This window comes from Akebia trifoliata, chromosome 3 (assembly GCF_017979445.1).
Source record: "Akebia trifoliata isolate Shusen 1 chromosome 3, ASM1797944v1, whole genome shotgun sequence".
In the NCBI taxonomy this organism is placed as follows: domain Eukaryota; kingdom Viridiplantae; phylum Streptophyta; class Magnoliopsida; order Ranunculales; family Lardizabalaceae; genus Akebia; species Akebia trifoliata.
In genome coordinates this window covers 32,110,960-32,133,033 of record NC_141377.1, presented here as the reverse complement: position 1 = coordinate 32,133,033, position 22,074 = coordinate 32,110,960, and the positions used below count along the sequence as shown (strand labels likewise).

The following is a 22,074-nucleotide window of genomic DNA, read 5'->3' as shown; positions in this document are numbered from 1 at the left end:
TATTATTTCTTATAAAATTAAAATATAATTTATTTTTAAATAATAAATAATACTCAAATCTTCAATTTATGAATAATAATTTCTATTTATAAAAGCCCATAAATTTCAAATTAAAAATAATAATGTTATTCAAGTCACCAAAATTTGAAATCAACTTTAAAAAAACTTAATTTTGGATGAATAATTTTCGATGGAAATGAAGTATGTGTAATTATAAAAGCATTATATGCATTAATAAGGGCAACTCACATTATAGCCATTTTTTTTTTTTTTTTTTGTTTTATATGGGTTAAAGCAAATTTTTTGAGGATGGTCTATATGGTTTAGAGTCATCATCCTCAAAAAATCAGTCCATTTTGAAACTTCTAACTCGTCAAAAATAATTTTTTTAAAAAAAGGGATGATATACGGTTCTTGAACTTGTTTTGATAGGGTTAGAAGTTTCAAGATGTGTTGATTTTTGGTGAGGATGATCTCCTTATTGTAAAGATCATCCTCATCAAAAATCAACTCATTCCAAAACTTTTAACTCATATAAGACAAAATAATTTAGTCATGGTGTGGGTTAATTAATTTGTGGGGTGTTTATATACTTATCAATGGGATATCAGAGGTAATATCCTTTTAAGAATAAGTGCATACTTGTCCATGCTAAAAAAAACAAAGGGCATACTTATCCGTGTTGAAAAAAACGAAGTGCTTACCGTTTCAGCACTTTTTTTCAGCATCAAAATAGTGTTGAATTTTTTTCACTTATTTTCAGTAGTAAGCGCTGAAAATATAGAGTAAACAAACGCGCTATTTTGACAAAAATACTAAATTTAATTTTTTTCAACAATAAACGTTAAAAAATAGCACAAACAAACACCACCTTAGTTTGTTCGTTTGATGGAGAACCTCAAACTTGTTTTGAGGCCACTACTTTTCCTATTAATATTTAAAGCAGGCTTGACTAAATCGAAACCTTAGTAGAAAAGAAGACGTTGGTTGTGTCTCATTCTTGATTTCTGAAACATACTAGCCAGTCCACCAAAGCAAGTAGCAAAGCAATTGGTCGAGCATGGAAAATTATTCTCTAGAAAATGAGATTTTTGGGTGTACTTTTTTCTATTCAAGACAACTTCCTTTCTTTATGCTCTCTCATGATTTTCTCCACCAGCAAAATTAAATACAACATTTTCGATTTTTTTTCTATTTCTATCGTGGAAATCATTTTTCTAAAGAAATCAGTTTTTTTTTAATTATATAATTATTTTGTCAAATCATAATAGAGACCTTAACTTTGTGAGTGGTTTTAAACCTTGTTTTGACGTCTCGTCCGAGACCGAGTCGTCTCGGACGAGTTTTCCGTTACGTTTGAGACGTCTCGTTCAACAATGAGAAAAGTATATCGTTCGTACGGGTTGTGGCGGGCAGTTTTGGTCCATTCGGATTTTTGAGAGGGTTTTAAAACTCGGACGAGTCCATACCGAATCGGGCGAGACGTCTCGGACTTCGAAATCTCCGAACAATTTCTTATGACATCAGAGAGAGAGAGAGAGAGAGAGAGAGAAGAGGGAGAGACAGATGGCAACGATTGGAGGAGGAGCAGAGGTTCCGAACATCGTATGGAATGAGAGAAAACGAAGGTTTGAAACGGAAGACAAGGAAGCTTACTTACAGTACGAGCTGAGAAATGGAGGGAAAGTCATGGATATCGTTCACACCTTCGTTCCATCAAGCAAGAGAGGACTAGGCCTCGCTTCCCATCTTTGCATCTCAGCTTTCAATCACTCCAAATCTCATTCCTTGTCTGTCATTCCATCCTGCTCTTACGTCTCCGTAAGTTAAACTAACGCCACCATTTTGATTTTATTTTCAATGAAATTAAGGTCAATTTTTCCTTCTTTGGTATCTGGGTTTTTGATTTACATGATGATATGCGACTTTAATTAGGGGTGAATCTTAATGGGTAATTTTTATTGTTATTTCTTGGATTTTTTATTTTTTATTTCTTTTTGTTGGATTTCGAATGGGTGTTTTTTTTTTTTTTTTTTGGGCCATCTGTATTTCTGTGTTCGGGCTGTAAGATTAAATCTGAATCTTAAATATTGATTCTCAAAATAAATGCGGAAATAAAATCAAGAGAATCAAATCTGAAAAAAATGCCCAAAATCCATATAAATAAAAACCTCCAGCCATTGATTTTTATCCTCTTACGCTGCAGATCTGTCGATCACGATTTGGTACTTCCAAAACTCTGATTCACTCCTTAGATGGTGTAAAAATGAAGGAGATTGAGAGAGTGAGTAGTTTTGGGGACCAAACAGTTCTTTTTATAACCAAACTTGGTCGAGGCTTCCATCAAGCACTCGACCACGTTTTGGTTCGTTGCCACAAAACCAGATCTGAAGTGGGTCACGTTTCTTAACTATAAGAAACGTGTTGAGACGAAGTGGACCACTATAGGGGATCCGAAAAAATAGGTTTGTAAATGTGTGCGAAAAAAAAGGGGTAGTAGAGAATCGGGGCTAACACGGGCATCATAGTATCCATTTCTTGGTTTTATGCACCATAATTTATCTATAAATATATTGAATTTTGATGGGTCTTTTGCGGATTTTGGAATTATAATTTGTTTCCTGTTACATATCTGTATCAACTTCGTTGCTTTGAAATCTGATTAGATTGTGGTCTCAGGTTCTTGGCTTGAATGTTTAGCTATTGATTTTAGTTATAGGTAGTTGTTCATAAATTAAGTTCTTCCATCAAGAAGAGGAGAGAGAGAGATATTGATCGATCAATCGAAAGACCTTTTGGAACACATTGCCCAATGTGTGAAATTGTTCTCCAATACAAACAAAAAAGCACAATGACGAAAATGATAGGACTCTTAGGTGTCGGGGAAACACAACTTCTTAGTCTTTATGTGAGTCAAGAATACAAATGAAACCAAGAAAATAACTACCCATATAGGAAGAAAACTAAGTTTATGTGAAAACCCTTCAACATAGAGGGTTAAATCACAAGGAAAATACGATTTGAGTATTATTTAAAAACACTTACAATACCTCCTAAAGCTTGAGGGGTTAGAATAAATGAATAAGGTTCTTTGCTAAGCCCAAACATAGCACCAATAGAATAATCACACTTCAAAATATCCTGAAATTTGCTAGGGAATAATCCTTTGTAACCTCTTAAAGTGGCGCACAACACATGGACCATAACTCTCTTCTTTTTTATCTTAGAGAGAGATGGGAGAAAAACCCAAAAGTGGTCTCAATGTGTTAATCATATATTACTTGAGAAAATGAGATGAACATTCATAAATATTTTCTTGGATTTTGACAAAGGGAGAAAAGATGTCTTAGCTAGCATAAAAAAATGTGAAATTTCCCAAGTGCATAGGGAAGGAGATAGATAGATAGATAGAAAGAGAGCTTTGAGGGTCCCATTAATACTATTATTGGGGTTTCCAAGATAGTTTGTAACGTCTTTAGAACAACTTTGGAGTGGCACCATTAGCTTTCGCTAGCTCAATGCTTTGTTGGAGGGTCCTAATGAAGCGGCTCATGGATAATTTTAGTACTAATACAATGGTTTAAAATTTTGTATCATCTTCGAATGTCTCTGCCGAGATGTTGCAATTTTTGTGGTGAATTGGAGCGGACATTGGAGGAGTGTTTCAAGTTGTCTCAATTGCCTTATTTTTTCTTGTAACGTATGGGTTGAGATTGTTTCAGTTTTTTTCCTTGAACGAGGCAATGTCTTGGTACGAGATTTTGAACAATGACCAAGACCATCTAAAAAACCCTAGAAGTGATAGAAAAATACTTTGACAAAAGTTAAGGAAAATAAAGCTCTGCGATGATCATAATCCCTTTCTTAGAAGGTGCAAACTACATTACTTCACTCAAATTGGATAGCCCTTGAAAATTGCAACGACCTCACACAATAATTGTTTTCTTTAGAAAATAGTGAATTTGACTAGTATTGCCGAATTCTTGAGAACATCATGCTAGTCTTGGAACACACACACACACACACACACACACACACACATATATATATATATATATATTTGACACATGGTTATCTAGACTTAGTCCGACTTATATATATATATATATATATATATGACACATATTATCTATATATATATATATATATATATATATATATTTGATACATGGTTATCTAGACTTAGTCCGACTAATCCCATGGACACGCCTGTCACCACTTCTAGCACATGCCTTGTGCACCTGGCCTTTTAAAGCACCAAGGTGGTGCCCAACAAGGAGTGAAGTGATTCGAACTCAGGACCTCTGCTTCCTAAGGCATGGTCCTGGGATCATCTCTCAAATAATTAACCTTATTTCTAATAGAAAGGGCAAACTTGGTCAATTGTGATTGAAGCACTCATGGTCAAACATCCCTGCCATCTCTAATAGTCAAGAAAGGATGATGCTAGTATAATGTGGTGCCCAACAACATTCATGCCATTGGAGAAATGGTGATGAGGTCATTTGAGTCTGTTTACATGAACTCTTGTAGGAAAATGTGAGCAGTTACTTCATCTATAACTAGAGAAAAAAAATATGGACCTAGGATTATCCTCGTCATAAACCCATTGTTTCTGGTAACTCATTTGTCTCACTATCATTTGTTTTTCACGTTGTCATCTCTTAAGCACAGGTTTTAATGATGCTAACATATTTGTTTAGGGATTCTATCTCATTACTCACAGATTTAACTCTCTAGGTATTTTGTCATAAGCTTCTTTAAGTTAATAGGGACCGTGTGGTGATTCTTTTGTTTTTCCCCTTTTCTGAAAAGAAAGATTCTTGTATTTTATCTCACTTCTCCATCATTTGTTTAAAAAGAGTTGCTAGGTGCAAGCAAAGAACAACATGACTATCATTGACAATAATGGGCGAAATGTTAGTAGGGGTGGCGTAATTGGATCATACAAGTGGCATTAGCACATCTGGCCCAACCAACGCAACACAGTGTGTGTTGCATTCACATATGCAAGATGCCCTTCAGGCCCACACTAAAGCAATCTTCATTACATTTAAACATGGAATGGGAAGTTCTTCCAACCATGGTTTAAAATATCAGAATGTATCGGTTGATACGTATTGGTATCGGCCAAGACCGATATGAAACATTGAATGTTTCGGGCATGTATCAAGTATGTAGAGGAATGTATCGGTTTGTACCAAATTTGTCGGCCGATATCCTATCGTTTTTTTCAAAAACTAAAACATTCAATCAATTCAATATTTTAACCCATGCTTCCAACGCTATAAGATTGAAAGTAAACCACAAAAGGATGAAAAAGTGCTAATGACTATCTTAAACAACAGGGGGAAAATGCTATATGGGTGGAAAAATCTGATCACATGGCCCACATGCAAGCACGTGGTTTGCCCAACTTGACATGGTGTGGTGTGTGTATGTAGTCAATATGCATTGGTATACATATGCCTCACACTAAATAAATGCTTCATTATTATATTAAACTTGGATGGGAGTTTTTCCAACCATCATTTTTAAATTCTAAGGCGTGAGGCGCTCACTAGCCAAAGCCTTGAGGCGTAACACTTTGGCACTACCCACTAAACAATCAAATGCATAAATATTGTGGGCAATAGATTGTGCCTCCATCTTCCTTCCCATCAAACGCCCTGCTATTCATTTCTTTCCAAAGGCCCTATATAATTATAGACTTAAGGTCCTCTATAATCTACACCTTTTGAGGAAGTCATTGATGTGACAACTAAAGAGTTCAACATCAACCTGGGAAGAGCCTAACTAATCTCAAATGAAGAAAAGAAATTGAACAAAATAGGGAAACTTAGAATGCATGAAGATATGGTTAACTAATTCACAACTATCTTTACAAATGAAAAAAAAATCAAATGGTCTATGGTAAGGATTTTGTTTAAAGAGGCAGTCTAGGCCAAAAAAAGCTTCCTGGAATATCAAACCCCCCAAACGAACACAATTGAGTGATGTGACAATTGGCATGGAGTCAAAGATGAATAGGCAGACCATAATGAATCATCTCTGTTTTGAACCATGATTGTCTATCAACAAACAAGGGAGAGTGACAGTCACATTGGGGTCAACTTCATAATCATTCAAGTTCCTTTTGTAACCAAAATCCCAAGATATACCTTTCCAAAATAAATCATGAAGTTCTGCACAAGATGACATTTTTTAAGAGACCGGGAGTAAAGATTAGGGAAATCATTTCTGTGAGTGGATTCACAACACCTATGCTCTTTCCAGAAACAAACTGTCACCCTTACCTCTTAAAATGTACTCAATTTCTCAAATTCAGGGAACACATTCAAAATACTTCTCCACGCATTGGATACAAAAAATACATGAATTGACTAGCCACTCCGACCTAGATTTCTTGCCCGCTATCATTTTTCTCAAAATACCTCTCCTCTGTCCCACTCTCCACAACCACTTACTCAACAAAGTTATATTCACCACTTTAATCTTGCCAACGCCTAGCCCTCCCACTATTTTAGGAGAATGCACTATTTTCCAATCAACCAAATGGTAGTTTGGATTTACGTTTAAATCACTCCCGAAAAAAATCTTTAATCATTTTGTCCAAGACCTTCACTGCACTCATCCAGTTAGTGTGTCTGGCACTTTGTATTATTGTTATTTATTGATGTTCGTGAAGTTGCAAATCATGAACTCTAAGCTTCGATTGAGGAGAAAAAAGAAAGAGAAGAGAAGAATAGAGAAGTGGATGAATTGATCTCATGTCTCTAGGAACTTATTATTATATTAAGATAAGTTGAGTAATAGAAATACCCTCATACAAAGACTGAAATCTCTATTAACTCCATAATAGTAGAGTAAAAGACTATCGATTGCGTGGCATATGCAGCGATCTCCATATCATTCTTTCCGGACTAGATGAATTATCTTATTATATGTGCTTCTCACTTGAAGCGTTCGATCTGTCACTGTAGTCTAACATAATAGGTGGTATTCTCTGACATCCTTTGGAGAAATAACAATCTTTTACGTTTAGTTTACATGTGGTCATCGTTATTTATTGTAATTCAAGATATGAAGTTATACATGGTGTAATTTGAACGGAGTTCAAATTGTTCTTTTGATTGCTGGATCTAGCTAGTATGACAAGTTTATTTTGAACATTGTTGCCTGTTAGCTGGTAATGGATGAGGGACACGATGTATGCTTTTCCTTTTCACTAGATGCAATCCAAATTTCATGTACACTTGAATGCACTTGAAAGTAGACTGAACAAATACTCTCGGGAACACAATACATTTACTGCTGAGTGCACCCCATGAAGACGGTAATATGAAATGGGTTGGAAAACAAGGGAATTATGTGCAGCTTTACATAGCACAATATCTAAAAGGCTGACATGTGGTTCTACCACCTGAAAATTACCTCTCACCACACGTGGTGGTCGATGCATTCTCATAATGGTGCTCTTAGTGGGTCTATTACATTTTCTCGTTCTCAAGGGCCGATTATTAAATGATGAATGCAAACTTTGGGTGGGATACAAGCTAGGCCCCTATGGACTTAGGGTCACGAAGTTATCCAAAACGATGTTAATACCATCAATTGAAACTAATATTAATATGTTACGTTTCACTCCTAGAATAGTTACAAAAAAAAAAAAAAGAGAGCAGGATGAAGTCTAATGGCATCAAGTGGCCACATGTAACAAGAGTGGCTTATGATCACTCAGCTTTGAAGATCCAAAGCCACGGCATTGAACTTGGTCCAAATAAACATATTGGTGTTTCAAAATGAACTTGGAATTTGAAGATCCACCTAGCAGAACCCTAAGAATACTATGGTGTCTTGGAGGGGAGTTTATCGTGAAGTCGAGATACAACAGTTGGCTGGTTTTTGGATAGATCTTTAAGATGGTTTAGAACTTTGATCTTTAGTAGGAAGTATTACTTCTTAGTTGGTCTTTAGCAGTAATTTTTGAGATATTTCCTATGGTTCTCATAAGATCTCATAATTAGGTTATTTCTGAAACCAAAGATCTTTCCGATTTTATTATCTATCAAAATATATCTCATGTTAATTAAATTCTGGAATTTTCTTATGCATATGTCTGTTGCACTACAATCATGGGTCCCATGCTTGGATAGAGGAGGGTTGTCAGGTCCAAAACCTTCATCATCTCATAACATGAATCTTGATAATTTGTTTCATTCAGTGGCTTGGCTTTAGATAGAATTACTCTGATTTGTTGAATGTTTTTCCTTGCAGGACACATTTCTTCCACGAAACCCATCTTGGAACTCCCTCGTTTATGTTGAGGATCATCCAAAATCTAATATATGACCACTTGATGAGACAAGAAATCTTCTGTGAAATAGCGACAAATGAATCACTTTCATAAAAGATCTTGTAGAATCATAATCAAGTCTTCATCCATGCATCTTTATTCAACTTAAGGCTAGTATATTGTGCAAGTGTTTGTAAACTTATTTGGGGAAGTTATGTCTACATCTGTTCTTGCTGGTAACAAATTAGTGTTTTGTGGTTATGGAATGGGACTAGTTGAGATAGTGTTTGGCTCAACATCATGAATAGTAAATGTGGAGACTTAGGTTTCTAAAATTAAAATGTTGAATTTGTCCTTCATCAAGGTGATATGCAGACAGACCCCCTACAAATAAATTAGATTTCATGGTTTTGAAACAATGATTTGCCGTTTCTCATAGATCAATCATTCAATTTTGGGTTTCACTAGAGAATTAAAAAGCAACAACTTCATGTTTTCTTATCAATAAGAGGATTGGGATCAAAATCCATTGATTTATTCCTCTTCTTCAAAAAGTGGCATCCCTTCAGTGTTCCAAATCCAGCCCTCAGCCTGACTTTGATACAAAATCTTACAAAGCCTTAAGCAAATTCGCAAGAGTGGTCCCTTCAGGAATTTTAACATCCAAAACTCAAAAAACAGACATAGATATAAGAGTCAGACCATCCCATGCTCATTCGTGGGAGAGAAGTGTTGGAACGGATGTGATCACTGTTGGATTCTATATGAATCTTGATGCATAATTGAAAAAACACATTCCCCTCTCTCCGCCTAAAAAAGAAAGGGGTTTTGGGAAGTAAAGAGTATGGGTTTTTAGGTTAAAAAAATTAAGGGTTTTCTTAAAGCTTGATTATCACTGATTTTTGAAGTTCTGAAGATGATAGATTATCATGCTCGCTTGCTCACTTCTCTCCCTTGAACGAGTGTGGGATAGCAGGACTCTAAATATAACTTCTTCTTTACATGAATTTGATCACCTTCATACAAAAAAAAAAAAAAAACCTTTAAAATGTAATGGATAAATAAACACTACCAAGGCTAAACTTTGAAGAATTAGGAGAATAAACCGATCTACAACATAGGACTTGGTAAACAGGAACAAGTATAATGTGACGTGTTAGCATGGTTAATAATGGATGGTCAGGTCGACGCAATTCCTGGGTACAATGTGAGATAAGGAAAAAATATTTTATCTCTTCAAATATAACAAACATAGAAACTATGATGAATGGAACTGAAGAACTGAAATACAACACAACATTACCATCTGTTTTGATAATATAAACCTATATATACAGGAAAGATTTTATAATAAAAAAAAAACACCAGAATGACGAGTTCCTTGGCATAGGTTTCACATCTGCAAAATGTCACACATATACAAAGAAAAGCACAAAATAAATAAAGATAAATGAGAAGGGCTAATACTAGAGGATGTTAAGAAGCATATTTTACAAGGCGAATGATGTCACAGATACAAGTATCAGCCTGGTAAAAAATAGTCCATCTTGTCCACGGGGAGATTCAAAACCGATGTTTCCACCTGTAACAAACACATGAAAAAGGTGTTCATGGCTCACACCACTCTGAGATGCCAATTACTCTTTTTTGAAGAAAAAGAAAAATCTGAACATGGCATCTGAAAAGCATAAAGTAGACTGGGTTTCACCTTTAATAATTATTGCGATGTTTGGCTTAAAAAAGAAATGTAATTAAAAACAAACACAGGATACATGGGATAGCTGAAGAATCACTTCGAACAACATAGCCTCACATTTCCAAGTTCACAATCAATTTTTTAGAGAAACAAAGAAGATTTATTTTCAATTGTTACTGGACAGTTCTCATGAAAACAGATGCCGTGCGTTTATTGGACTGAAAATTTGTCAAATTGGTTGGACCAGTGGACCTTGGTTCAATTTGGTTGGACAGATTTACATTTATTAAAGAATTTAAAAACATAATGTGTTTTCCCTTAAATTACTTCGAAATACTTATAAAGTTTGAACATCAAAGAAACTTTCCAAATCCCAAAAAATTATATCTTGAAAAGGAAGCCGTTTCAAAATTCTGTATTAAAATGGTCCACAAAAACCTACATTTACTGAATTGGCTTAATTAAAAACTGGTCGGACCAGTCTGGACCTCCAAATTGGTCCAATATTCTAAACACTGCATTAAAGTTGCTAGATTTAAGTAAAAAAACAGCAAATACAAGCTGGGTACATTTGTCCCATCCTAGTTCCAGAGTTTGGAAAGAATGAAAATGTCGGAATCCATAAGCTAGAGAGCTGCTATTGGCACCCCAACTTTTACTTATTACACCCAAAATAAAAAAATAAAGAAGATAAGTAACTGGTTAAGAATAAGTAAAAGTTAAGAGTGCCAATAGAAACTTTCTAGTTCTATTTTTTGAGTTAAGATTGTATATGAGCCTAATAATAGTTGTAAACAACTAATGAAATTGTTTGAATGAGTGTTGTAATGTTGAGATAATAATTCGAACCAAACCTTTGTAATGTTTGAATGTGTGTTTTAACACCCTCTAATTGGGGTGTGTGTAAATAAGTAAAAGTTGGGGTGCCAATAGCAGCTCGCATAATTTATGGAGTAATCAGTAAGAAGATTGCGGAATACCTCTTCAAACGGAACAAAGACAAAAGCAGTTAACCCCCTCCTGTGCGAGACTGCAGGCACATCGGGGTTGTGTGTCTCATCCTCTTGCCACCCTTCAACAACTCCAAGCACATCGTCTTCATGGCTATTAAGCTCATTATCATTCACACCACTTGTCACAAGGGAAAGGAGATCCATCCGATTGTTCGCCCCTTCTGTGGTTCCTCTCAACCTGTTACATAGGCTTATCAGCTTAAGCGAGCCACTACAGAAGAAAGCATATAATGGTTAGAGAGTATAGTCTCCTCCTCGCTACAACGATTTTGTTAAAGTTCTATGGTTCTACAACATGGTCTTAAAGATTAGTAAAATAAAAACAGATAAATCCCAGCCTAAATGTATGAAAATATAAAATTATTCTACTTCCATGAAAAATTTAGTGTCACAGACAGCAAAACTAAATGATAAACCTTAAGCGGATCCTCAACACAGTACGCAAGCCTGGGTATAAGAGGGCAGCTTCAACCTGTAAACAAAGAAAAATATTAGCATCTGATGAATAGTAGATGAATATCAAAAGTGAATGAATTGAGTGATGCTATGTGGAAGAGGAAATGTTAAGAGAGCTGTTATTGGCAAGCCAACTTTTTTTTTTTTTTGAAAAGTATCATATTTAATGAGAGGAAAAATACAAAATAAAGAACAAGGAGACCGAGAGAGCCTCCCACACGCACCACAAAAAAGAAAAAGAAACAAATTACAGTCTCAATTAATGCACAAAGAGTTCCATCTAAAAACAAAGTCATCAAAAGAACTCCCGCGAACTCCATGTTCTGCTTGGACCACCAGTATAACAAGCCAGGATCTCTAAGAATCCTGAATGAGAGCTTCTAACCTTGCTATTGAACACCCTGTTATTTCTCTCGTTCCAAACCCCCCAAGCAATAGCCGAAGGTAGCATAGTCCCACAGGACACGTTTTTTGTCATGGAAATCGATACTGGTCCATTCTACTAGTAAGGAAGAGAACTTCCGAGGGAAGACCCAACTAATACGAAAAAGACCTAGGAATGTTGACCAAATACTAAAAGAAAATGAGCAATGAATTAAGATATGATCAACAGATTCCCCTTCCCTCAAACAAAGAGGACAACAATTTGGGGTGATCCAACCTCGAGCTATTAAATTATCCGTCATAAGAATCCTTCCGAGAGAAGCCAACCAAACAAAAAAGGAAATTTTAGAGGGAATTGACTTGAACCAAATGATAGAAACCGCACCGAATGCTCAGCAACAGGAATGAGCCACTTATGGAAGGACCTGACAGAGAATCTCAAGTTCTTAGCCCTCGCTTTCATTGAGATGAGTCGTATGCAGGAGATCAAGGAAAGATGTAACTTCAGTTAATTCCCAATCATTAAAGTGTCTCCTAAACCCCAAATCCCAGGTAGCGCCGGTCTCGTTACGAATTCTTTTCATAGAACAAACGTACAAAGACGGAAATTGAGTCGCTAGCATCCGAAGTACCACACCAACTGTCTTCCCAGAATCTGATTCTGTCTCCCAACCCCGCTTTGAACCTAATCCCATTCTCAAAATCCTTGCTCACTTCAAAACTCCTTTCCAAACACACAACAACCATACGAATCTCTAGACTCACCGCTATATACCAGCCAAACCCTCTCTCCCCCCGTACTTAGCCATAACAACCTTCCTCCACAAACTACCCCTCTCCTCACCGAACCTCCAAAGCCACTTTCCTAGCAGCGCTCTATTAGCTAATCTAAGCCCCCTAATGCCCAACCCCACCATTCTTTTTTGGCTTGCAAATCACTTTCCATCTGGCCAAATGATACTTCTTCTTGCCATTCTTATCATTCCACAAAAAATCCCTCATGAGCCTTTCTAATCTGATCTCGACGGATCTTGGAAGAGTGAACAACGAGAGAAAGTAAACTGGAATACTAGTTAAGGTACTTTTGATTAAAGTTACTCTCCCTCCTTTCGAAAGGTAATTGGCCTTCCACGTACTCAACCTTTTCTCCAATCGCTCAATCACCCCGTCCCAAATTTTACTGCTATTATAGGGTGCTCCCAAAGGTAAGCCCAAGTAGGACGTGGGCAGGTAGTCATACCCACATCCCAAAGTTGTGGCCATCAAATAAATATCTTCCACTTCTCCTACCCCAAAAAGCTTGCTCTTTTGTAAGTTAATATGTAATCCTGACATAGCCTCCAAGCAACACAATAAAACTCGAAGCACCCTCACCTGGTCCTTCGAATGATCCAGGAAAACTAATGTGTCATCCGCAAATTGAAGATGGGAAATCAAAGGACCGTTATTCACCCTAAAACCCGACAACTTACCTAACTCAACTGCTCTTTTAAATAACCTACCTAGGGCTTCGGCTATACTAAGAAATAAAAATGGAGATAAAGGATCTCCTTGCCTCAACCCTCTCGACCCTCTAAAGTAACCGGCCGGACTCCCATTGACCAGAATCGAATAAGACACCGTTGTAACGCATTTCATTATCCAACTGATCCACCTCCTCCAAAACCCATCCTCCCCATCATATACTCTAAGAAGTCCCAACTTACATGATCATAAGCCTTCTGTAAACAAAACTAATGAAATTGTTTGAATGAGTGTTGTAATGTTGAGATAATATTTGAACCAAACCTTGTATTGTTTGAATGGTGTGTTTTTAACACCTCTAATTGGGGTGTGATAAACAATTTAAGAAATTGGGGTGTGATAAGTAAAAGTTGGGGTGCCAATAGCAGCTCGCATAATTTATGGAGTACTCAGTAAGAAGATTGCGGAATACCTCTTCAAACGGAACAAAGACAAAAGCAGTTAACCCCCTCCTGTGCGAGACTGCAGGCACATCGGGGTTGTGTGTCTCATCCTCTTGCCACCCTTCAACAACTCCAAGCACATCGTCTTCATGGCTATTAAGTTCATTATCATTCATTCACACCACTTGTCACAAGGGAAAGGAGATCCATCCGATTGTTCGCCCCTTCTGTGGTTCCTCTCTCAACCTGTTACATAGGCTTTATCAGCTTAAGCGAGCCACTACAGAAGAAAGCATATAAATGGTTAGAGAGTATAGTCTCCTCCTCCGCTACAACGATTTTGTTAAAGTTCTATGTTCTCTACAACAACATGGTCTTAAAGATTAGTAAAAATAAAAACAGATAAATCCCAGCCTAAATGTTGAAAAATATAAAATTATTCTACTTCCATGAAAAATTTGTGTTGCAGACAGCAAAACTAAATGATAAACCTTAAGCGGATCCTCAACACAGTACGCAAGCCTGGGATAAGAGGGCAGCTTCAACCTGTAAACAAAGAAAAATATTAGCATCTGATGAATAGTAGATGATATCAAAAGTGAATGAATTGAGTGATGCTATGTGGAAGAGGAAATGTTAAGAGAGCTGTTATTGGCAAGCCAACTTTTATTTATTACACTCCAATTTCTTAAATTATTTATTACACCCTAATTAAAGATTAAAACACACCATTCAAACATTATAAAGTTTGGTTCAGATTAAAACACATTCAAACAACTTCAGCAGTTGTTTACAATTAGGATTAGGCTCATACAAAACCCTAAATCTAGCTAATAGAAATCTAAACAAAAAGAGAGTTTCTATTGACACCCCACCATCTAAACAAAATTTAATTTAATTTTTTTAATTGGGGTGTAATAAGTAAAAGTTGGGGTGCCAGTAGCAGCTCTCAATGTTAATAGTGAAGATACAGGCCTTCTGCGTGCCCTTAAATGAAAATTCAATAATAAAAAATGTGGTGTAGGATTACACAATATGGAATGAAAATCGTATAAGAGACTGCGAAAAGAAAGAAACCAGACCTTGTCATCTGACAATGTGTAGTGGCCACTAAAAATGCCAGCAGCTTTACATGCACGGATGTTCATGGATTTTGCCACGTCTTTCACAATTTGAGAAGAATTCTAACAATTGAGATCATATACAGTAATACACGATACTTTTAGTAAATTAACATATGGAAGAGATTTAAGAAAGAAATTTTGTAGATGAACCTCCTGTAGTTATGGAAATTGCATACCTACCCTGTAAAGGAACTTCCCGGTAGCATAAAACCTTATGTAACGGTAATAGCAGACCTACAATAGCAGAAAAAGCACTTGAAACTATGGAAGAATTGAAAAAGAAGAGAATGAAGTGTGGTTATTATTCTTTCCTTTGCGCAAAAGAATGCCTAAAAAAGTCCTGAAGTCTATAAATTGTCAAATCTTAGATTGGCTGTTATCGGTCAAATATGAAAAACTGCCACCAATCTGAACCATCCAATATTATGTTATACCAACAAAATTCCAAACAATCCAACATTCCAGCTCTTAGAAAGGTTTTAACCCCCCCCCCCAATTTTTGTTCTGTTTTCATTTTTTCGTTCAGCTTTTAACAAACGATAAAAGAAGAGGCTTAAGAGATTGTCATTTTCTTTTTTGCTTTGGCGGGCCGCACGTGACAACAGTTCAATATACCACTTGATGTGGAGGGACATATAGACTCGAAGGGGTGACTTGGGGAGCATACCCAATCACCCTTACCATCTCAGCTAACCCCTGGTGGGTAAGGCCATATCCCCATGTGCTTTCATTTTATGCAGAGATTTATAAAATTACTATACCCATTAAAGGCCTCTTGTTCCAATAGGTAGCGATACACATTGAATACAAAGGCATACTTTGTGAGTATTTAGCGTTAGAATGGGACTCAATCATCAAAGTTGTTTAGCCTGCTTTTGTTCCTCTCAGCTTTCTTCTTTATAACCTTTATCTTCCCCCTATTCGTTCTATAATTAAGTTCCAAATTGCCTTACTTCTATAATTGTTAAAATAATTTGAACAATCATTTTACCAGACATGAAAGTAGTCCCCAAAATTTGGGGTTGGCTAAACAAATCATGTTTCTCTATTCAATTCGGTTTAAAGTCACTGAATGGAATGTATGATCAGGACTCTTGTCAGGTGGAAAAATTTTACACCGGTTGTCAACAAGACATAACTCTCCATCAGGCCCGCAATTTAATGTAAAAGAAACAGTGACAAACGGAATTCCACTTTAATAAAGAAAATATAGAGATGCAGCATACCACATGATTAGCAACATAATTCCACTGTGAAACTCCGGAACGAATATAGGTATTCCTGCTGACATAAAGACCTGCAGCAATTGAAATGAAGATACATAAAAATAAAGGAATGAAGTATTATGAAGCACAAATTCCATGTTCAGCTCGATTGGTTCCACAAATAGGTGCAAAAGAATGCAATCAATGTTCCATACAGCAGATGATAAAAAAAAGCTTTATGTTCAACCGGACAGGAATTAAGTAGCTAGTGTGTTAGCAAGAAAGTAAGCAAGGGGTTTGAACCGAGGACATGGTATCAACAAACACTGAAATACAATATTAGAAAGCAGGCATGGATTAATGGGTTTAAGTGAACATGGGTTTTCTACCAGAAGAGTCATTTTGTTATTTTTGCCAATTGGCACATTTTCTTCAATGGAACGAATCTTCTCTTGTTGCAAATAAATCAATAAAGAAACTGAAAAAAAAATGAAGCTGTTCACTTAAATTTTTTATATCTTAAATTTTTCTTGTAAAATGCCACCATGTCAATTTCACATGTGTGTTGACCAGGACATTGGTTCAAATCTGATTAATCAGCTCACATTTGGAGAGTCCTTTTCGTGCCAAACTAAGAATGGGCGATTTACTTGTAAAAACCCTCAGCGGGAACACTTAGAAAGAAACATCCTAATGCATTGGGAGCATCAACCAAATCAGGAGTGCATACAGATGTTTTCAGTGTGGGACATGTGAAGCGAGAAATATTGGGTTAAACGGACTTGAATCTGATTCACTAATTCACACATAAAGACCTTTCTTCCTATATGCCCTCACAAGGACCTATTTGTGACACTAACCTTTCATCAGTGAATGGATCATATCACTTGACCAATTGTGACTTCTTGATTTCAATATTTGAACTAGTTGGGAAAGAACACAAAATGATAAAGAATTGAAAATTCTTTTATTTATTTATTTATTTATTTGTAATTAATTGGTTAGCCCTAGGGTTTGAATCTAGAAATAGAATAAGGATCCACTTCGAATGAAGAAATAATAAAATATTGTTTCCAAAGGTCAAATTCGAAGTAATTGATCCTTTCGATGAATGCCCAAAAGTATACACCAATGAGTCCAAAAAGGAAATAACGAAACTAACCTTCACAAAGTATTAGAATAAGTTAAAAATACGCATTCGAATTGGATATTCAAGACTATTTGTAAAACTTGGTTACATGGTTATCCACTCTGATTCAACTGAAAACCCCCATAATAAACCTAATAAGTCACTAATAGGATCGATCGAAAAAACAAAGTCCCTACTAGGGCTCTCCTTACTACCACAACCCTTTTGGTAACAACTAGATAGTCTATGTTACATTGAATAACAATCCTTGCATAACTCTTGCACTCTTGGAAAACTAACTCAATTTACTTGCATGAAAAGTACCGAACAAACCAAGTAATATTTCAAAAGAGGTGCATAAATTTTGTCAGAATGACATCATCTTGGACTTTGGGTTGAAAAGCTTATCAAATTAGCTTTCAACTGCAACCAGAAATTATGCATTCCAACACTTCTTGGAAAGCCCATAATTCATCTTGGAAAACCAAATCACAGAAAATCTATATTTTATGAAGCATGAGACACAGGGTGAGACCTAGCACTCGAAGAAAAACAATAATGTATGATGGAACTGTTGTGGAAGATTAAGCAAAACAAATCCACATAATCATATGGTCAAGCTTTCAATTCACCAGGCTCTGGCCCAATTGCAGTGAGACCCCTGGATCTTTATCCATGTCTCTTGTTTCTGAGCAAATAGAAGAAAACACGATAGACAATGAGCACCCAAGGATTCGAAAACCTCCCCTGGTCCCTCAACTTCATCATTTTAATCCTTGAGATCAAGAACAACTCTTGAACATTTGAAGGTGGAACCAGGGAAAATGGAAATATTGAAAGCAAGTACCAGCTACCTCTATTTCTCTGCCTCAACTCCTTATCCCCTCTCCTGGATCTACTTAATCGAATGCCTTAACAACTGCTCTTCTCCCCAGTGCGATGATCAAGTCCTCCATTTCTCTTTCCTGGTGACCCAAACCCTGTTGATAATCAATCGAATGAAATAACAACAGAGTAATCAATATCCCCAATTGGCTATCTCTGAAAGGGAAGGAAGGGGAAGCTCACTATGTAGTTGTACATGATCATAACAAGCAACTCCAAGAGTGTTTAACCATAGACCACTGTTGCGCGTTAGCACATCCATTTTCTTGTTGGAGATGAAAGAGAAGCTAAAGCGAGGGTCAATGTACTTGAGAGTAACTGAGTTTCGATAGGAACGAAGGAGATGCAAAAGAAGCGATGTTCTGAACCCACCTCACGTATCGCTTTAATTGGCAACAACCCAACCCTTGGAACATACTACAGCCCTTGGTGGTGAAGAGCTGACCAACCTTCCTATCGATATGAACTCTTAGAGAAAATCAGCTTGTTATCCCTAGAGTAATTTTTATCCGTTGAGTGAAGGCCTTCCACACAGCACCATCAGATCACTAAGGCCGACTTGAACTCATAACCTTGAAGTTGCATAGCAATGTGTCAACCAACTAAGCTATGGGTCCAAGCTTTATAAAAAAAAACCAAATGTTGTAATGAAGGTTGTTAAAATTGCTAGGCCGGTACAAGGACCCCAATGAGTCCCAGGTTGGGGCCCATACAAGGCTTAAGTGGAAAAAAACAAAAATAATGTTTCAATTTTTTTATGTTGTAATAAAAATAATGATAATAAAAAAAAAAAACAAAAAAAATAAAGATACATATGGCACTACGAAGATAATATGATGCAAGGCATTAAGTCAACTCAAAACCATGTACCAAAAATTATTCAAGTAGATCTTAACTAAACTAACCAACACTAAAATTGATATTAACCAGCAACATTCAAGTAAAAAAGTCACAATATTCAATTAAAAACCATTAACCAATAATTAAAGTGACATTAACAATTCAATATCCATAAAAATAACAACTAACAACAAATATGTAAACGAGGTAGAGGGTAGGGTCTATAGTTTAATTTCATCAAACATCAACTAATCCAACAAAAATCCTCGAAACTCAAAATTGTATTAAATGTGAAGTGGGGGCTTTTTTTAAAAATACCCGCTTCAGCACTTAATTCTGATAAGCACCTGGTTTATTTATTCTCCTTATAGAAATGATACAATGTAATGACAACTATTTTGGTGTGATTTCAATCAAGTTCTAAATATGAGTCTTAGACTATGATTCCTAATTGAGTACAGGATTCAAAGCTTGCCTCCAAGCCTATCTACGGGTACACCTATATACTCCTTATTTTGTGAAGTTGGATACAAATAAATACTTGGCAGTTATGGAGACTATAGCCGTGAGGTGTGAAGCTTCCTTGGATATGTCGGTTCCGTCCTCTACAAGCTCGAGGTTGGTGTGACTCCAACTCTCAGGCCTCCATAGAAGTGAGATTCAGTTTCACATCCCTCTCGATCATCATCTGAGCCAACTCCATAGAAGTGAGAGTTTATCCCTCTGTTATGTATCTCTCTTCATTTTTTTTTTTAACTTTCTACACTTGTCTGTGATCAATTTTGGAATGAAGAAATCCATATTGATAAGCATGATCCAGATCAAACTTAGAGAGTGCACAAATACCTTAGGCCTGATGGTTAAAATTTATACAATTCATATATAGTTAAGCCTTACCATCAGTCCGGATCCTTGGTTGTAAGAGCCACATTTTCCTCCACGAACCATAATATTTAGACTGCAATATCTTGTAAGTTTCCATTGCTCCAGAGACCTTCACAAAAGGGTTCTTGGATTTCAGCTTAGACGATAATACATGATATTCTATAATAATTTCAAAACAACGATATTATTTACCTGCCATGCCTTTAGGCATGCACCACGCCAAAACACAGGATTACGAACTGTATATCGCCATTTTCGACAAACGCATGCTGCCCTCCCTAAGCTATATGGAGTCATTCGAGCAAATATCTGCATATGAACATCTGTTATGTCAGTACATTATAGAACTCCATCATTGAAAGAATATATCTGGATGGTGTAAATGAAAAGTTTCATCCAAAACATCTAAAAGAATTCAACTTTAAGAGGGATGGCAAACTAGGAAATATTTTAATTGCTAAACCACTTAGATAAAATACCTCAAAGAGAAGTTCATCAGGCAAACAACGGTGTAGTAGCGCCGGATCAACATATGGTTTACTACTTGTACTTCCGAAAGGAGCAACTGGTCTAACATTAATGCCATAAAGATCTGGAACATAAACACAACAAAACATGAGTATCATGCAATGGCTAGTGAAGAATGATAATAAATTCACGATTAGGCTAGGGGACATGTTTTCTAAAGCATTTATTTCCCCCACACATTCGGAGCTAAGGTGGCAGACCCAATGGGTTCATGAATTTTACCACCACAGCATCTTCACATGTGACAAGCTTCACCTTGATACCACACCCTACAACTTCCTATATTGTTTTTCCTCTTTCACCCCCTAAACCACAAAGAGGATGCCCCTGCCGTAGGCATGGGCAAACTCTAGTATTCAAATATAATCCATGTGCCAAAATCACTTTGATCATCTTCTGAAAGAAAAGAATGGTATCATCCATAAAAAAAGGGGAATCAGATGAAATAGATTGAAAAGTAAATTAAGTCGATACTCAAATGTAGTATTTTTCAGGACATACCAAGCCAGGGTCTTTGTGTAACGAGGAACCGTGCTCTTCTCAAGTGGTCAACCTCCCCTGGAATCGACAAGGAAAAGTCTGCAATAGATAAAATAAAATAAAAAATGTAAGGACACAAAACATTAATGTAAAAACAGTTCTTTACATCTATCTGTTCATGTAGAAATCAAATCTTCTGAAATTTCGAAAACCCAAATCAAAATTCAACAGAACTCAGGGAATAAATTGTGAAATAGTCTAAGTCATTAAAATAAGGAATGGGTATCATGTACAAAATAGAAAATTTTCAGATTCTCCCAAAACTGATATCAAATTTCAACATAATTCAGGGACTAAATCACTACCCCAATGCCAAAACAGGTGAAATTGAAATAAAACTGATCAGTGAAATTTCACATCAAAATTCAACATATTTCGGAGAAATAATTTATACTTAGATAGTGAAAACCGATGAATTCGAATCCAATGGTTTAATAATAGATGAATATCGTGTAAAAAAACTAAGTTTTTGCATGATTTACCTGAATTGGCGAGTGAATCAATATGGGTTAGTGAAAAAAGGAGATTTTTTTTAAATTAAAAAAACTTTACCTGAAGTCATGAAAATTGGAGATCCAGATGTTGTTTCTGACAAATTTCAGAGAAAATCAAAGAAAAACAAAGCCTGGAAATTAGGAAACATAACCTAAGCGGATTTTGCTAGCCACCAACGACCTTGGAGACTTTTGTGTCCAACAACGGCTGAGATGGGAGGAGAAATACAGATTGTTCTTAAAGATCTGTTGTGGAAAATATCACCATATTTCAAACCTTCGTTGGAGACAGAGCCTCCAACATCTTCAGAGCCTCTTCAAGATGACAACATCAATCCTCAGTCCTCATCAATAATCAAATAGGTGGGGTATCATATTCTGTACCAATAATCAATCTATCACGCTGTCAATGGATTGGATCAGACCCAAAATTCAATCCAACCAATCAAATAATTTTGGATCTCGATAACGTATTGGATCGGTTTTGGATCAACCAGTTCCCAATCCAAACAAGCTGGATCCAATAAAATGCGAGGAATTATGTAAATTGTATTATATATATATTTTCAATATATATGAAATTTATTTATATTTTGTATATCAAATCGGATTTTGATTTGATTTGCTGCACACAATTGCTTTTGGATCATACCAAATTAAAATTGATTTGACAAGGAACCAATCCGATCATT

The 22,074-nt window shown here is 36.2% G+C and overlaps 2 protein-coding genes across 5 annotated transcripts; one reads left to right on the top strand and one right to left on the bottom strand.

The window, feature by feature from the left end:
• Nucleotides 1-1,531: 1,531 nt before the first annotated feature.
• Nucleotides 1,532-8,557, top strand: LOC147406405 (Acyl-CoA N-acyltransferases (NAT) superfamily protein). The gene is made up of 2 exons (XM_086434417.1): nt 1,532-1,821; nt 8,278-8,557. Exons 1-2 carry the CDS (start codon nt 1,567-1,569, stop codon nt 8,350-8,352), a joined length of 330 nt encoding a protein of 109 aa, XP_086290543.1. The 5' UTR covers nt 1,532-1,566; the 3' UTR covers nt 8,353-8,557.
• Nucleotides 8,558-9,493: 936 nt separating this feature from the next.
• Nucleotides 9,494-21,717, bottom strand: FBP7 (F-box protein 7). 4 transcript variants are annotated; one of them, XM_086434414.1, is made up of 12 exons: nt 21,441-21,717; nt 20,850-20,927; nt 20,300-20,412; nt 20,013-20,129; nt 19,833-19,929; nt 16,103-16,173; nt 15,057-15,110; nt 14,835-14,936; nt 11,422-11,477; nt 10,973-11,216; nt 9,791-9,878; nt 9,494-9,695 (listed from the first exon to the last, which is right to left on the bottom strand). In XM_086434414.1, the coding sequence occupies exons 1-11, from the start codon at nt 21,448-21,450 to the stop codon at nt 9,819-9,821; spliced, it is 1,002 nt and encodes a 333-aa protein (XP_086290540.1). In that variant the 5' UTR covers nt 21,451-21,717; the 3' UTR covers nt 9,494-9,695; nt 9,791-9,818. The 4 variants fall into 4 exon arrangements, with proteins under 4 accessions (XP_086290540.1, XP_086290539.1, XP_086290542.1 ...); XM_086434413.1 differs by having other exon boundaries at nt 9,494-9,878; nt 21,441-21,716; XM_086434416.1 differs by having other exon boundaries at nt 9,494-9,878; nt 21,535-21,715.
• Nucleotides 21,718-22,074: the final 357 nt, after the last annotated feature.

What these genes read in the sequence shown, in the direction of transcription:
- LOC147406405 (XM_086434417.1), top strand. Translation starts at nt 1,567, where the DNA reads ATGGCAACGATTGGAGGAGGAGCAGAGGTTCCGAACATCGTATGGAAT. An exon ending in CATCCTGCTCTTACGTCTCC is followed by an intron (nt 1,822 to 8,277) that starts GTAAGTTAAACT and finishes TTTTCCTTGCAG; the next exon opens with GACACATTTCTTCCACGAAA.
- FBP7 (XM_086434414.1), bottom strand. An exon ending in TACACAAAGACCCTGGCTTG is followed by an intron (nt 20,413 to 20,849) that starts GTATGTCCTGAA and finishes TTTATGTTCCAG; the next exon opens with ATCTTTATGGCATTAATGTT. An exon ending in ACCAAGGATCCGGACTGATG is followed by an intron (nt 16,174 to 19,832) that starts GTAAGGCTTAAC and finishes CAATTGCTGCAG; the next exon opens with GTCTTTATGTCAGCAGGAAT.